This window comes from Anastrepha ludens, chromosome 5, assembly GCF_028408465.1.
Source record: "Anastrepha ludens isolate Willacy chromosome 5, idAnaLude1.1, whole genome shotgun sequence".
Classification (NCBI taxonomy): Eukaryota; Metazoa; Arthropoda; class Insecta; order Diptera; family Tephritidae; genus Anastrepha; species Anastrepha ludens.
This window is the reverse complement of record NC_071501.1, coordinates 28,648,099-28,664,433: the sequence shown is the minus strand read 5'-3', so window position 1 is coordinate 28,664,433 and position 16,335 is coordinate 28,648,099. Positions and strand designations below refer to the sequence as shown.

At 37.1% G+C, this 16,335-nt stretch overlaps 1 protein-coding gene across 1 annotated transcript; it reads left to right on the top strand.

Annotated features, from left to right (window-relative positions):
* The first annotated feature begins 15,426 nt into the window (after positions 1–15,426).
* On the top strand, positions 15,427–16,001 carry LOC128864909 (tigger transposable element-derived protein 2-like). Its single transcript, XM_054104669.1, has 2 exons — positions 15,427–15,733; positions 15,792–16,001. The coding sequence occupies exons 1-2, from the start codon at positions 15,567–15,569 to the stop codon at positions 15,808–15,810; spliced, it is 186 nt and encodes a 61-aa protein (XP_053960644.1). The 5' UTR covers positions 15,427–15,566; the 3' UTR covers positions 15,811–16,001.
* Positions 16,002–16,335: the final 334 nt, after the last annotated feature.

Genomic DNA, 16,335 nt, shown 5'->3' with positions numbered 1-16,335 from the left:
GGTGTATTTTGAACTAGTTAGGAACTACACCTTATCAAACTAGTTGCGTACTTTTTACATTTTTCCTACACTGAAAATATAAAATATCCATACAAATGTTTAATATATGTACTTATTGTGTGAGGCAATTCGGACAAGTACCGCAAACTAATAGAGAAACTTGCAACATATCACGTAATTGCAAAGGTGTGTTGATGTATATCCTTTCTTTTCACATGCACACACATGCACCCGAACATGCTTTATGAATTAAAATGTTGCACAGAAGAGCAGACGTAAGCCATACTATGCGCTTACATACTTATTTGGTATATTTACAAGAGTTTTTGCGTTGCAAGTAGCTGTTTGTCACTGATGCGGAACTCCCTATCCATGTTCTTAATTCATTTTCTATGCACACTGACATTTTTTTTTTCTCTTTCACTTTCACCAACATTGAGAAGTTGTTAACTATAATATTTTCAAATTTTTACCTGAAGCGTAAAGTATTTTTAGCAGCTGCTTCATTTCGTGACTTCGACATTTGGCAACACCTTCCCGTGCAGCATGAAAAGCAAAAAAAGGGGATGTGTGTGTGTGAACGCATGGACATACCTGTAATATATATATATATATATGTATGGTTGTTTGTAGGGAGTTTGCAAAAAATGTGCTCCCATTATTTAGTGGAGTATCTAAACACACACACACACAAATATGTGGGTAAAATGCAAAATACCTTTACCTTTTGCTGCTCGCCCCAAAAAGCACTGGCATTTCCAAGAGTGAATAGCATTCTTTCGTATTTTATGTGATCGTTTAGCTTATATGTATGCATGTGTGTGTGTGTGTGTGTGTATTTGTATGTGTGTGTGTATCGAGCTTTAAGGACATGTATTTAGCATTTGCTCACAAACGCAAATGCTGATGTGTGGCAAGCTGTAGAGTGCACTGGTGGAAGCACATCCCGCATATTAACGAAAAATAAAAATTCTACATAAATATGAGGGGAATGGTGAGAAGAAGAATAAGCATTTTTGGAAATGCTGAGAAGTAGATTAAACATTTTTTCACTCTTTGTTATTTTTCAAAATATTCTCAATGAAGAACAATGCATTTTGGCATTTCCTAGCATGAATTTATGCGAGCCATTTTTTGGCATAAGTCGATTTTCGTGAACTCCAACACAAACAATTTTTCTTCCTGACTAAATATTAATGAAATATCTTATCTACCTCTACTTTTCATACAAGCTACTTTCGAACAGAGACCTGCGTGGGATACCTAGATTTTGTGTTTGCTCGACCATTTACCCGGGCTTTGTGCGATCAATCGGTTATGCCTCTTGTTTCTGTTAATACTAGAATCGGTGGGCTGTAAGGGAATACTCGTAGCTTACGCCGATGATGTTGTTATTGCTATCTCTGGTAAATTTGTATCTACATTAAGAGACCTAATACAAAATGCTCTAGATATACGTCGTAGGTGGACAGAGAAGTGTGATTTAGGAGTCAACGTCGCGGCGATGTCAATTGGCCGCCAAGAACATCTGATTTGACACCGTTGGACTTCTTTCTTTGGGGTTATTTGAAAAAAAAGGTGTACGTCGATAAGCCAGCAACAATTCAAGAGCTAAAGGATGAGATAGTTCGGCACATTAATGGCATAGAACCTCAATTATGGTTCAGCGTCATTGAAAATTTGGACCATCGGATGGAGGTGTGTCGCAGAGACCGCGGCGGCCACTTGGCCAATATTTTGTTCCATACGTAATCGAACCATACCAATATTATCATAATAAAGAGAAAGTACAATAAATTCTTGAAAAAATTGTATTTTATTTAAAATCAACACCGGCCCTTAAAACTTAACCACCCTTTACATATAATTTCAAGTGGATCATTTCTGCAGAGCATTTTAATCCTCCAGCTTCCACTTTTATGGGTCACTTTGGCAAATTTTCTAACGAAAGTTCGAAAAGTCCTCTTAAATAAGTCATTTAAGATTTAAAGTTCTACGAAAATATTTGTCAGAAAATTTTAGTGCTGATCAACCGCCTAAATTTGTTGTACGCACTGGATTATAAAGTAATAGTAACAACAAAAATATGACTGAAAGAGAAGCCAAAACTGATTTGATTTAAAAATATTTTTTTTTACAATTTTTTTTTCAATTTTTTTTGTAATTTTTTTTATAATTTTCTTTTATTCTTTTTTTAACTTTTTTTGCACTTTCAGTTTGCGTTAGGTCGTTAAGTGAAGTAACTGAAAAAAAATTATGCATGACTTCTTTCAAATTTAAATGTTTAATTTGCGCGATTAAGCAAAACATTTTTTCACATACAAATTTTATATAAAAACACATACAAATGCACTTCTGCATGCAATTATTTTTTGTAGCATTTGAAAACCGCAATGAGTGGATTATACACTTAGATGTGTATCATAGTTTTTTTGATAGCCATTTATTTAATTTTAGCACGAAAGTTTAGTGCTCAAAATTTACTATGCAATTTACAGGTAAAACGAAAAAAACAAAAACAAATATTTAGTTAACTGATACAAATCAAACAAAGCAAGTGTCAACAGCATAATAGATTAATGTATGCATGAATGTATGCGTACCCAGCAGGAAGTTATTTCCAGATGGCTAATTTATCATTTGGTTGTTAACTGCTTTTTTTTTGTGAAAGCACAATGCAAAGAAATGCAGGTGAAATAAGAGTGGAAAATAATGATAACTGATGAACAAAAGTCCTAGTCCCAATTTTAAAAAATCGAAAGAGGAGAGAGAAAAGACAACATTTGCTCCTAAAATACCCAAACAAATTTATTACAGATTATAACTGGTTAGCTGAGTTCAATGGGAACCTATGGGAAACGTGTGGGGTTTCCTTCACATGACTCTATTCGCAGCTGCAGGAATGACGAGCAGATGAAGAGCATTGAGTACTTCCTTTGCTACTGTCATGCTCTTGCCAGAACGCGAAATCGCTGTCTAAACTCACATTGGTAATTAGAGGGGGAAGTTGAGTCCAAACTAATAGTTTCACAATGGGCCTTAAGGCCTAAGTGAGCACCCACTACTCCCTTATTGAGAGTGGAAACCACCGTAACCTAACCTACCTGCGCCTATTTGAAACTTGCCATAGAAAGACCCGCCATATAACAGCAGTAGCAGCTTCAACTCTTCCGTAGCTGTTGCAACCTTCATAAAAATATGAGGGCAATGGTAGCTCAACAAGTTCTCATTGGTCCTCTGATCGAAAAACAGGCAAATCTTTGCAATTCATTTAGTCGTGTCTCCTTTCAGTGTGTCACACCTAGTCGCCAATCGGAAGCATCATTAACCGAACTCGCCGATCAGCAGCTGACATACGCAATCGAATAGCAAAAGGTCGCGCTGTATTTGGCATGTTAGACAAAGTTTGGAGATCTTCGTATGTATCTAGGCAAACGAAATTCGAAATCTCCAATCAAACGAGAAGTCTGTCGTTCTGTATGGTTGCGAAACATGGAATACGACAATGTGCGATGTAAAAGCTCTGCAAGAATCCATCAATCATTGCCTCGGAAGGATTGTGCGCGTTTTTTGGTCAAACACCATCTTCAACACTAATCTCTGGATGTTGACAAGCAGGTTCCTGTTTATATCGATATTCGGCGGTTAAAATGGAAATGGATTGGACATACATTTCGGAAGTCTCATAGAGATATTGCAAAAGCAGCTTAAAGTAGTGCCCTCAAGTAAGACGCAGGTGTGGGGCGAACACGTGGAGACAATTAGTTGGAACAGAAGCGTTTCAAACAGGCCGTTCATGGCGACAAATCAAATTGCATTTAATGAACCTAACTTTAAATTTTTTGTTGAGACCCTATGTTTCTCCTAGGATCCATGCAAAAAAATATATCTATAATAGCATAGACGATAATGTTAAGTCTATATACATGTTTATATTTCACCTTCAACCCAAGAGGTCTACATGACCCGAGCTACGGTACTTAGTATATAAAAAGTATGGAAACTCCAACTCCAACTCCAAGTCTAAAGCCTCGTTTGGAACGTAATACCCAGGTATTTGAACTCGTCGAGCGTTGTCCATAAAGATGTTACGGTGGTTGTCATGCTCCATTAATATGTAGAGAATCCCATTGCGATTCCACTTCTTTGGACCCAAGTCACCCCCTCAAATTCCCGACGTGGTAAAACCATTGTATATGGTAACAGATTCTTAGTTTCCCAGACACTCAAAGCAAATAGAATTCAAACAACTTTGTCGGGTTCTGGCAAGAGCAGCTGCGACAGAAGTAATTAGAGGCAAACCTAATACGTTTCCCTTGTATTCGCATTAGCTAGCGCCTGCTTGAAACCAACCAACCAACTTATGGTGCTGAACTAATTGAATTCTGGTCTAGATAGATGAAGAACCTAGTTCTGTGTTCACTCCTTCTAGGCCAAACCTATCTAGTTACCTCACTAGTGTGTTCTGTGATCCATCTGAAGCACTACAAAGAAATTGGTGCGAGAGTAGCTATCTTATCAGACCGTCAATCAGTTATCAAGGCCTTAGGTTCCAATTCCATTTCATCCAAGCTAGTTTTACAGTGCAGAAAGGAACTAGGAACTTACTCTTATATGGGTTCCCGGTCATGGGAACATAGAGGGTAATGAAAAAGCAGACGAGCTAGCAAGACAAGGTTCGACACTAGACCTAGCAGAGGACCAGAGCAATTGCTACCCCATTCAATACAATAAAAACGTCTGTTGCGTCACACTACATACTATGCTTTAGCCGAAAGAAGGTGGATACAATTAACTACATGTCGTACAACATCCAGAGGACGATTTACCTGTTAGGATGCTCTCGCTCAAACATTTCACGTATTACTGTAACTCTTATAGGTCATTGGAAGGTAGGGGATCACGCAACGAGACTCAACCTTCCTTTCAATTTGATCTGCAGAAGCTGTCAGGCATCGGGGGTGAGAGAAAGACTTTTCCACTATTTATGCGAATGTCCAGGTTTAGCCAGAACAAGACTTCGCTCTTTCGTTAAACCTTTCCCACAGCAAATTATTGAAATCTCGGGCATAGAGATAAAAAATTTGGTTGGCTTTCACAATGTAGGTCGACGTGATTCAGTAAGCTCTTGAGGTCAATGGAGTGTCCACATTCAAGATCAGTTCGTCCCTCTGCCAGCTCCTTCCGAACGCATTACACTAATAACGTCATAGTTTCAATGAACTCAAATTTTGCTCTTTTTTAATACAGATTTTGTTTTAGGAAACAGATAGAAGTGGCACATCCGACACATAAGACGGATGCTCCAATATTGTCATAACGTATTTGGCTTGAAACCCCGCGACAGACAATATGGGGTGAGCTGGCGTAATATCTCGGTATAAAACATACTGCTTGTTTTTTCCACAAGACGTAGTAATTTAATAAAAAAGGGTAGTTAGCTACCCACATTATAGTAAACCCATCCCGTAGCTCAATTAATACCACCGATATCCTCGACTGAATACACAAAAATATAAAACAAGAAATATTCTTTTATATCTTTAAGGTCACACTTGCAGAAGCGAGTGGTATTGAACTCGAAAGAGAAGGCTTATCATTAATCAGCTGACCTTCGTTGAACTTTTCAGTGCTTCAATTTCAATGAAATTGGTGAAGTAAAAAAATGGTTGAACATACACAATTTCTCTCTCCTTAATTTTTTTTTTTTTTTTTTGTTTTTTTGTCGGGACAACTAGCAAGTGCAGCACCCAGAAATTAATTAAGTCCATTGTACTACACTTGGATTCACTTTTAATTTTCTTTAAATCTACCCGATCTCCGAAGAAATCTGAATAGATCTTGTGGTACCAAGGACAGGAGGGTTTGCGACAGTCGCTTCTTAACACATCAGTGCCGAAGACCTCAAGTCTGATTCGAGCGAAGGCGGGGCAAACACGCACAGGAAGTGGTCCGCCGTCTCAATTAAAACTTGTTAGATGACTCATTGTTCCTCATGTGTCATACGCTGAATTAGTATATTGCAGGCTTGATAATAATTCGAAACATAAGTTGCAAATCGTTTTAAATAATGCAGCGCGTTTCGTGTTTGAAAAAAGGAAATATGACCATACCTATATCTATCTACTCAAAACAGATTCTTGGTCATAATATCGACTCGTATCTCTAAATACGCTCTCTTATGTTCCTGCATAAATTAATATACACACAAAAACCAGTGTACCTGTATAAAAACATTAAACAATGCCAGTGCACCCGAACATTGAATCTAATTGTTCCGACTTACACTTACTTGGAATCAGAGCGGATGTTCTTTGTTAGTGCCATAAAACTATGGAACTCTATACCAACTCCAATAAAGCTTATAAAACAAGCAAGGTGTTTTAAAACTCCAGTTTCTAACTACTTCTAACCTTACTCTCTCTTACAATTCTAAGTTTTGGTCTGTAAGTTTAACAATTAAAAAAGTTTTAATATTTAATGAGGATGTTTATGTATACCAGCCTCGTATTCTAGAATTATAAGAAGATGTACTACCACAAGATTTTGTCTTACTATGTACAAAACAAAACAAATAAATTGAAAATTGAAATTGAAATTGAAATATCGAAAACTTATGAAAATATCAATAAAGTGAAAGAAAAGTTGATAAATAACCACAAATTAACCATCAGAGAGCTGGCAGAGAACTTGAAGATTGCTTAAAGATTCGTTCAGGACATCGGACACTGTAGTTGAGGACTTGAGTTTGCGCCGTGTTGCTGCAAAGTTGGTCCCAAAACACTTGAGTTTCATCCAAAAAACGTCGGTGTTGATATCGCCAAGGACATGAGATTTCCAAAGCTGAATCTGACCAAACATTCATCCAACTCATCGTTACTAGAGACAGACGTGGGTTTATGAGTACGACAAGCAAACCAGACATCGAGCGAGTGAGTGGAGTGCTTCAAATGAACAAAGGGCAAAAAAGCACGTCGCTTTCAGTCAAAAAAGAAAGCGATGCTCACCGTTTTTATGGATTATAACTGTATTGTACATCACGAATGTTCGCTGGAAGGATCAGGAACATACGTCTCAATTTCCCAGCTGAAGCAGATGTTCTGGGGAACGAGCGTGATCGCCTACGCCTGGCCGATCCAGTGGATCCTCGGATAAAGGATCTCAATTCCGAGATACGGCTACTGGTAACCCTACACAAGCGGAACAAATGGGAAGAGCATTTGAAGTCCTGCAACTTCACCTCTGGTGTGAGCAAGCTCTGGTCCACTGCAAGGTTCCTGTCGAACCCGATGAAGCACAATGACAAGGTTGATATCACCTTCAACGGAGGTCAAGCTACAACTCAAGGTGAAAGTCGATGACACACAAATTCCGACGGTTAACAACCCGTAAATTTTGGGAGTTACCTTTGACAGCTTGCTCTCCTTCTCAGCGCATACAACCGCTTGCAATAGTACAGAATCGCAACAAGGTTCTCAAGTCGCTCGCCAGCAGCACTTGGGGCAAAGACAAGGAAATCTTGCTGTCGACTTTTAAAGCAGTAAGCCGACCGGTTCTAAACTATGCTGCTCCTGTTTGGTCGCCTGAAGCCAGTGATTCGCAGTGGACGAAGCTTCAGACCTGCCAAAACACTGCTTTAAGGACCGTGACAGGATGCCTTCTGATGTCACCTATACAACATCTGCATAATGAGGCCCAAATGCTGCCTTTTAAGGAGCATAACAAACTGCTCAGTAAGCAGTTTCTGCTAGGGTGTTACCGCAGGCCTCTCAGGTACATCAGGAGGCATTTTCTCAACTACGCGGACGAGGTCTCAGACAAAACAAGCAGACAGTTGCTGGATCGGACAGTGTACAGACAGGCCATAAACGACATTCGACAGGAGACTCTCACCACCTTCCTAACCTCCCGACCCCCAAATGCCGTTATCGGAGTCCAACCAAAACCAATCGCAGACGAAGAGCTCCAACTTCGCCGAGTGTCCCGCGTAACCTTGGCACAATTACGTTCTGGATATTTTAGCAGGTTAAACTCTAACCTATTCAGAATCGACCCCGACATACTAAACATATGTCTAAACAGCTAGTTTCCTGGGCCTACCGTTAGATGAGCTAGACGAAGACGACCGGTGATTACGACACACTTACAGGGCAAAGGTACTGCTACAACAACAACAACGAAAAAAGAAATGTTTGCCAGCAGGTCAGACAGTTAATAAGGGATATTATTTGGGCGTTATGAGACGTTTATGCGAAGCAATTCGCCAAAAAAGAAAGGATTTGTGAGAAAATAACTCGTGCATTTTGCACCCTGATAACGGAACGTCGCACGCAAATGAATACCATCCAATAGCCATCGAAATCACCTGATAGGGCTTCCTACGAGCTTTTTGTTTTCTGTTTGATCGAGTGAAAAAACCACCCCGTGGAACGCGTTTTGACAGCCGAAAGGAAGTTATGGAAAAATCGAAGATGAATTTGATGGCTAAACCGAAAATAGAGCTCCAGAAATGTTTCAAGAGCTGAGTCAAATGCTGGCACAAGTGCGTTGCATCTGATCAGGAGTACTTTGAAGGCGATAATATCACTTTTCAGGAATAAGCTTATATTTTGAATTTTCTGAATATATTCTGAGAACTTTTTGATCGAGGGAGTATGTTTTTATTGTATATACCAAAGCATCTTCACTGAATTTTTTCAAACTTGAAGCGATGAAGTTTTTGGGCGCATGGTCCTGACGTCTTTTAACCTAGTATAGAGAAAATTTTCTCACTGGGTAGCTCCAAACATAAAAATGAGCAAAAATAATTATTCGTATATACATTTATTATATTTGAGTTTCGAACACATACATACATACATACATGCGTATATGTATATTAAAAACACAAGCGCACTTACCAACAGCAAACACTTGAATATCCCGCACACGAACTGACAGAAACAATTAAAAACAATTTGTCAGAATTAAATTAAAAAAAAAAAAACAATAAATAAAATATTAACTTTCTCTACCTCTAGAAACTTATTTACAACAAATACTCCTCTATAAGCAAGTGTTTGTAGGTTAATATGTACTTACATACTTGAATACTTACACACTTGAATACATGCAAACACGCATACATGCATACATTTTTATGTACATATGTGTGCGAGAGAACAATTGGCTAAAAAAGGTGAAATTTATTTTTAATTATTTAACAGATAAACTGATAAAATCTCTCATTTTACTTTTTATAAATGAACATCCGTAAGTGAATACATACATACAGGATGCATGTACATGTGTGTATGTATGCATGTAAATGCTAGATATTATCACAAAAAATGTTGTACTCAGCGGTAAATGCCCAATGGTTAGAAGCTGCCAAAGTGGCAAGTCATTTGATAGCCAAATATTAAATAAAATAATTTTCACATACAAAAAGTTTGTATAATAAGAGCATTTAGGCCTACTTTTCTGGCCACAATTGCGGGTGGACTTTAATTGCAATCGAGATAATCTAACAAAGGCAAATGGTTTTTCATAAGTGCAGACGTCACACTGTGATTGAAAATCAAAAAAAAAAAAAAAAAAAAAAAAAAAAAAACCCGGACCCAAAATGTAAAAGTGTTGGTGTAATAACATCAAAAAGGTTAGGGAAAGTGTATGCGCCAGGGTAGAGAGCAGAGACTGGATAATGAGAAGTAGAGTGTAGAATTAACAGTTGAGTGGAGAATGAGAAGTGGAGTGGAGAATTAATAGTTGAGTAGAAAATGAGAAGTAGAGTGGAGAATGAGAAGTGGAGTAGAGAATAAGAAGTAGAGTGGAGAATGAGCAGTAGAGTGAAGATGAGTGTTAAAGTGATTTATGTATAACTTACTCTACAAGAACACTGTTAAGGTGCAAGCTCAATGCAGGCTGGTTTTGCTTGCTTGACTTCGATAACTGTCAAAAATGAATAGAAGAGTACTGAAATATATGGAGGGGTAAGGGTTGTCAGAGGCCCGAAAAAATGATGATTTTCAATCATTTTTGAAATGAAACTTCTTAGGCGTCGATGGACGAGCGAGAATGGAGAGTAAAATTCAAGGCCATGCAACGTTTTGGGAATTTTCGTTCCGCGAGAGAGAAAAAAGATATAACGTAGACGAAAAGGAGAGAGAGAGAGCTATACTATATATATATCTTAGATACACTTTAGGCTATTTTTCCTGAGTGTTTCCTTGTGGTTGCTAATTTCTAGTGAGAAATAACACTGCCTACTTTTTGACGCTTCTTGGTTGGTGCAAACTTGCAGGAAATATATTTTTGGTGCCTGCTTTTTGGCGTTATATTTCCTTGGAGACTACTGTTTGAAGCGTTTTTTGGTCCCAATTTTTGCGGCGTTTTTTTTTTGTGCCCGCTTTTTGGCGCTTATTTCCGTTTTCTGGCTAGTGCTTGTGCGTACTATGAAGTGCTATCCATTCCGGGGTCGGATTTATTGGTATTGCCTTGCGGTAATTTGTGCCGTTGCTGCGGTCCTGGAATCGCTGCGTTTGTACGGGTGATAAACGCTCGGAGTAGTACGCGTTGTTGCCACGGCTTATGTCCGCCGTTTATCTACACCGGTCGTCCCTTCTCCGGTTTTTGTAAATTTTGTCTATTTGTATTCTCTGCAAATGTTGTGAATTTATTTAGTTATATACTCTTTCTCTCTCTTTTTCTCTCTCTCTATAGTTCTCTCTCGGGTCTCTCCCTCTTTCTTTGTCTGCCTTGAGAGTTTCACTTCTGTTATGCGTATTACGCTACTCGCACTTCTTTTTTTTTTGCTAGTCAATTGCCTTATTTTACAAAAATAAAAACGTAGCATTAATGCATCATATTTCACCTTGACTAGCATAATTTCAAAAAACAATCCAGAAGTCCCTTGCGGTGATCATCACAAGCCCTTGGAGATTCATCCAAAATCAATTTGACAAAAGAAATTAGATTTATTAATAAATACTCTTGTGTCTTATCGAAGTTTCCTTTTTTCAAAATAAACAATATAGCCGCCTCAGGAAATATTTTTCAGATTTTCGAGAAAAAAACCCACCATTGATTTAAAAAAAATCGACATTTTTGAAAAAAAGATCCTTCAATCAGGCTTGAATTTTTAATGTTTTTCAAAAGCAGGATAAATTTTATTGAAATCTACCAAGCGATATCGATTGAGGCACTTTGCGTACCGGGAAGTTTCAAATAACTCTCAATGCAGCCTGGCTTTATTGCAGTACTTGTTTTGCTTGTCTTGACTTGAAAACTTGTATGACCAAATGGGCGCTTGAACGCTCTCAGAACGTAATCAAATATAAAATACATTTTTGAATCCTGATGTTAACCAGAAGCTTCAAATATTGAGCAAAAGCAGCAACAGTGTGTAGATGCAAACAAACTGGATATTTCCAAGAATGCATGAAGTGATTAATATTTCCTTCAAACAAAGGACCTCGTTTAAGACACGAAAATTATAGGCAGACAACAAGAAACTAAATTTGTACTAATTTGGTTGTGCTCGCCGATAATTCCAACATTTTTCCATTTTTATATAATACATTTGGACCAGGTATCAGCTGCACTAATTACCTCAGCATTTCTTTAGAATTTTCCAATGTCGCTAACCTGTATTTGCAAGCGTTTTAATCCTTTGGTTGTTTTCGCATTATCTCCTCGCCTAAATTCGTACACATGAATACAACGAATGAATACGTACAAGTAGCGCTCCGGCCGATTCCAATTGCCTCCAACTACAGAGAGCACTTAACATTTTTTTTTCTTTTTTGACTACTGCTCTGAGCTGTGGCTTCACTTCCACTCTCTCTGCAACTTCACAAATGAAGCTCAAACAAATCAAATTAAATGAAAGTCAGGGATGTTCAATTCCTAATGTCAAAAGCGCTGCAAATAGAGCATTGAGCTATTTGAAACTTCGGCATACTTCAAGCGCTTCAAGCAAAGCTGCCATTTTGATTTTATTTCATTTATAGTATTTCAGTATCAAGGCGAATTGAGTACTGAAGGTGACAGCTTCCCAAAACAGTTACTGTATTTTTTGCGCTTTTCACAAATCTGACGTCAGGTCCCTTACCAATACAAAGAAAACGAAAAAGACAAACAAAAGGAGAAGAAATTTCATTCTTTTGAAAATTCAGTGAATGGCTTGGCAATATTGTGAGATTTAAACTAAAAAAACTAATAAAAACGAAATGCCGGGTGCTGAATTGTGAAAGAACAAATTATTAAATGGGGATCAATTTAGAGGTATCGACTTATAAATAGAAATAAAAGAACGAAAATTCAAATTGATTCGGCAATCTTTATTATTTTTATGTAGAACCATTCATTTATTTATTTATTTTTTTTTTTAATGATAACCCATTTCAAATATTGGCCGTAACTGCGCCGTAATTCGACCATCCGTAAACATTTATTTTGAATGACTCGCGACCCGCTAGAGGACTTTGGTCGGTGTCTCATGAATAACTTTAGTGATGTTGACTTCCATTGCCTCAATCGAAGCTGGTTTATTCGCAAAGCAATTAGACTTCACATACCTCTAGAAATAAAAGACCAAAGGTGTGATATCACACGGTCTTAGTGGCCAATCCACTGGTCCGAGACGAGAGATAAATTGCTCACCGAAACGACGACGCAGTAAATCCATTGTTTTATGGGTTATATGACAAGTAGCGCCGTGCAAGTATTGTGGAGATCACGGACTTTAATTTCTGATATCAACAAGTCGTTTATCACAGCGCGATAGCGTGTGCCATTCACTATTACATTGACGACAGCCTCGTTTTTGAAGAAATATGGGCCGATGATTCCTCCAGCCCATAAATTGCACCAAAGGGTTGTTTTCAATGGATGTAATGGCTGTTGTATGGGCTCGGGTTGCTCCTCAGCGCAAATACGGCAATTTTTGCTTATTTATGTAGTCAGTAAGCCAAAAATGGGCCTCATCGCTGAACACCCTAAGTTGGCCTAAGCGCGCTATGAACACTTTTCACAGAGCGTCGATTTGTGTGATACCTTTGTACGATTTGTAAACCTTGTTGAGGCGAAAGTCTTTTCATCATGAAATGTCAAAGAATACTGAAAAAATTATGTACTTAGTTTGACAGTGGTCACGCGTTATCTGTCAAAAAACCCTATTGGAAAAAGTACCTTCAATTTGATCACCCTTTGAAAAGCCTCCAAATGCTTTTTTTTTGTGGAAAACGTGGTGGCAAGAAAATGTATGTGTATGTGCGCATAATTCCTTGTGTTTGGTTATTTCTTCTTCTTTCGCCCACTCTTCCTCTTCACAAACAAATAATTCCGCCTCCTTTTGTTCGCTTATTCATGGGCTCTGACAACACAACGAATCCGGAAGACCCAACCTTGTATCCCATCGTCCTTGTTTTAGCAAAATTAAATTAATTTTTGACAGTTATCGTATCCAAGCAAGCAAAGCCAGCCTGCATTGGGCCAGCACCTTCAATCATTTGTCTTCAGCCGTTGTTGTTGTTCATATGAGCGAAGGTTGTGTTGATTTTTTTCGAGTATCATCACCACAATCTCCGTTTTTTTCATAAACAACAGCTTTCCCGAGTCCGGTCACCTCAGCCAATCAGCTCATACTTTCAAATTCTCTGAGAGCCGCTTAACGGTCTGATCTTGGCCACACCTCTAAAAATATTTTCCCCATGGCACGTCAGAGCTGAAAAAATGTTGCCAGCACTTACATATGTAGATCAAAGTTCATATCATTAACTGTGTACGTGAGATTTAACCTCTCCTTCTAACACTCCCATTAAAACATATCAATCAAGCCTACATACATACATACATTTTTGTCGGTCTACTACTCACTCTTGTCGTTTTCATTTAGTATGCTAATTTTAATATAATAAAAAAATTGCACAAACAAAAACTATTTTTAACTCTGTAAATATCTTGAAAGCGTTTGGTTCTAATGAAAAAGGGAGCATTAACGAAAGGTGGTAATTTTAATTACCTTTAATCTTTAGTTGAATCGGTTAACGGTGAATTAATAATAATGCGATTATTGCATAACTTTTTGCCACTCCGAATTGCACCGTCTCACACCAGCCGAGGCGCAAACAACGGCTGACATATGGAATTTATTTATGTGCAGACAACCAAAAAGAAACTGGGACACTTATATTTAAAAAAATTAAATTTATGTATGTAAAGAAAGAAATTATTCACAGGCTTTTAAGAAATCATTGGCGTTGAATATATTTCATTTTTCATTTTCATATTCAATATGCATTGTTGTTTTAATATTTACGATAATTCTGTTTATTTAAGTACGAAATAAAGTCCCTAAGTCAAACAAAAAGTGGGGCACTCTAATTTTTTACCATATTTAAGTAAATTATGGGTGCGCAAACCCACGATTCTGCCGAACTTGCCTAGATGAGGAAGATTAAAAGACGGTCCCGCACCTTTTTTGCCACTATCCCGCTCTATCCAGACGTAGACTCACCATTTTAGTTGGACAATTCAAAATTTTGGTATAGAGTTTTTTAAAGTCAAATATGTTTTTTTTTTCAATTTTTCTTCTAATTTTGTTTGTTTTTAAAGTCAAATATATTTTTCTTGAATTTTTTTTAATGAAAATTTTTTATTGCTAAAAATTTTTGATAGGGAATTTGGAATTTGCAAAGTGAAATATATTTTTTTAGTTTTTTTTAACTGGTTATCTTTGAAAAAAAATTTTTCACCAAAAGTTCGGTATAGAAATTTTAAAGTTAAATATGCTTTTCTTGGATTTTTTTGTATGAAAATTTTTTTGGTAGTAGAAAATTTTGGTATAGGGTTTTTTAAAGTCAAATGTTTTTTTTTAATTTTTCTTCTAATTATTTTTTTTTTTTTGTTCAAAACTTTTCAGTGCTGAAAATTTTTGTGTGGAAATTTGCAAAGTGAAATATATTTTTTTAGTAAGTATTTTTTAACTGGTTATCTTTGAAAAAAAATTTCCCCAAAAGTTCGATATAGAGTTTTTAAAGTCAAATATGTTTTTCTTAAATTGTTTTGTACGAAAATTTTTTATTGCTAAAAATTTTTAAAAGCAGAAAATTTTGGTATAGATGTTTTTAAGCACAAATATGCTTTCTTTTAATTTTTTTTAAGTTAATAAGAAAAATATTTCTTTAAAAAATTCTGGTATAACGCTTTTTAAAATCAAATGTATATACAGTCTAATCTTGGTAATTCGGACACTTGATAATTCGGACAGCGCGGTAATCCGGACACCAAAACGTTTTCTATTGAAGTCTCTGTAATCCGGACACCACGTATTCATGTACCTCTAAAATTCGGACACTTCTTTATTTTCCAGTGAATATGCTGAAATAAAAAGGAATTCCGTTATTTTTTATTTTATTTTATAAAGGGGACTCGCCTGCTAACTACTTTGCGTGAATAGTGCGTTTAAGTGCTCGTCAGCCTCCTAGTTCATATTCATAAGCATATTTGCGTAACGTGTAGTTCAGTAGCTAATTTCAAACATTAACTCCATAATTTCTTTAACTGTCGGCTGTATAAATTTAACTATGGCACCAGCAGCTAAGAAAAAACATACGTTTTTAACGATAGACCAGAAAAAAGAAGTTCTTAAGAAACTAAGTGAAGGACAGTCAATTCGACAGCTAGCTGCGCAATACAATGTAGGTAAATCTACAATTTCGGACATAAAATCAAGTGGATTAAAGATTGATAGGTAAAAAACGAAAACATTTTGTAAGAAGAGTTTACACTCCTTTGATTATATTTTGCAGTTACATTGCTAGAACATAATGTGGCCTTGGAAAGCGTAAAACTATGCGACCTGCGGAGTTTGAAAAGATGGAAGACCACTTGTATAAATGGTTTGTAAACGCAAGACGAAACAATGCACCGATTTCCTCGGAAATCATCAAAGAAAGGCCAAACAATTCTGTTCCCAAATTTACGGACAAAGTGTGGAATTTGTGGCTAGTAATGGTTGGTTTAGTACAATAATTTTCGCTCCCGATATGGAATTAAATTCTTAAAAATATCTGGCGAAAAGCTTTCCAATGATTCTACTGCTGTGCAACCCTTTATTGAAAAATTGCGAAAGAAAATTGCAGAAATGGGCATTACGTATGATCAGGTTTATAATGCAGATGAGACTGCTTTGTTTTGGAGAAAACATCCAGAAAAAACCCTTGCATTGCATAATGAAAAATTCGCACCCGGGCGCAAAATTGGAAAAGAAAGAGTAACACTTCTAGTTTGCTGTAATGCCACCGGAGAACATAAACTTCCATTGTTCATGATAGGGAAAGCCAAAAACCCCAG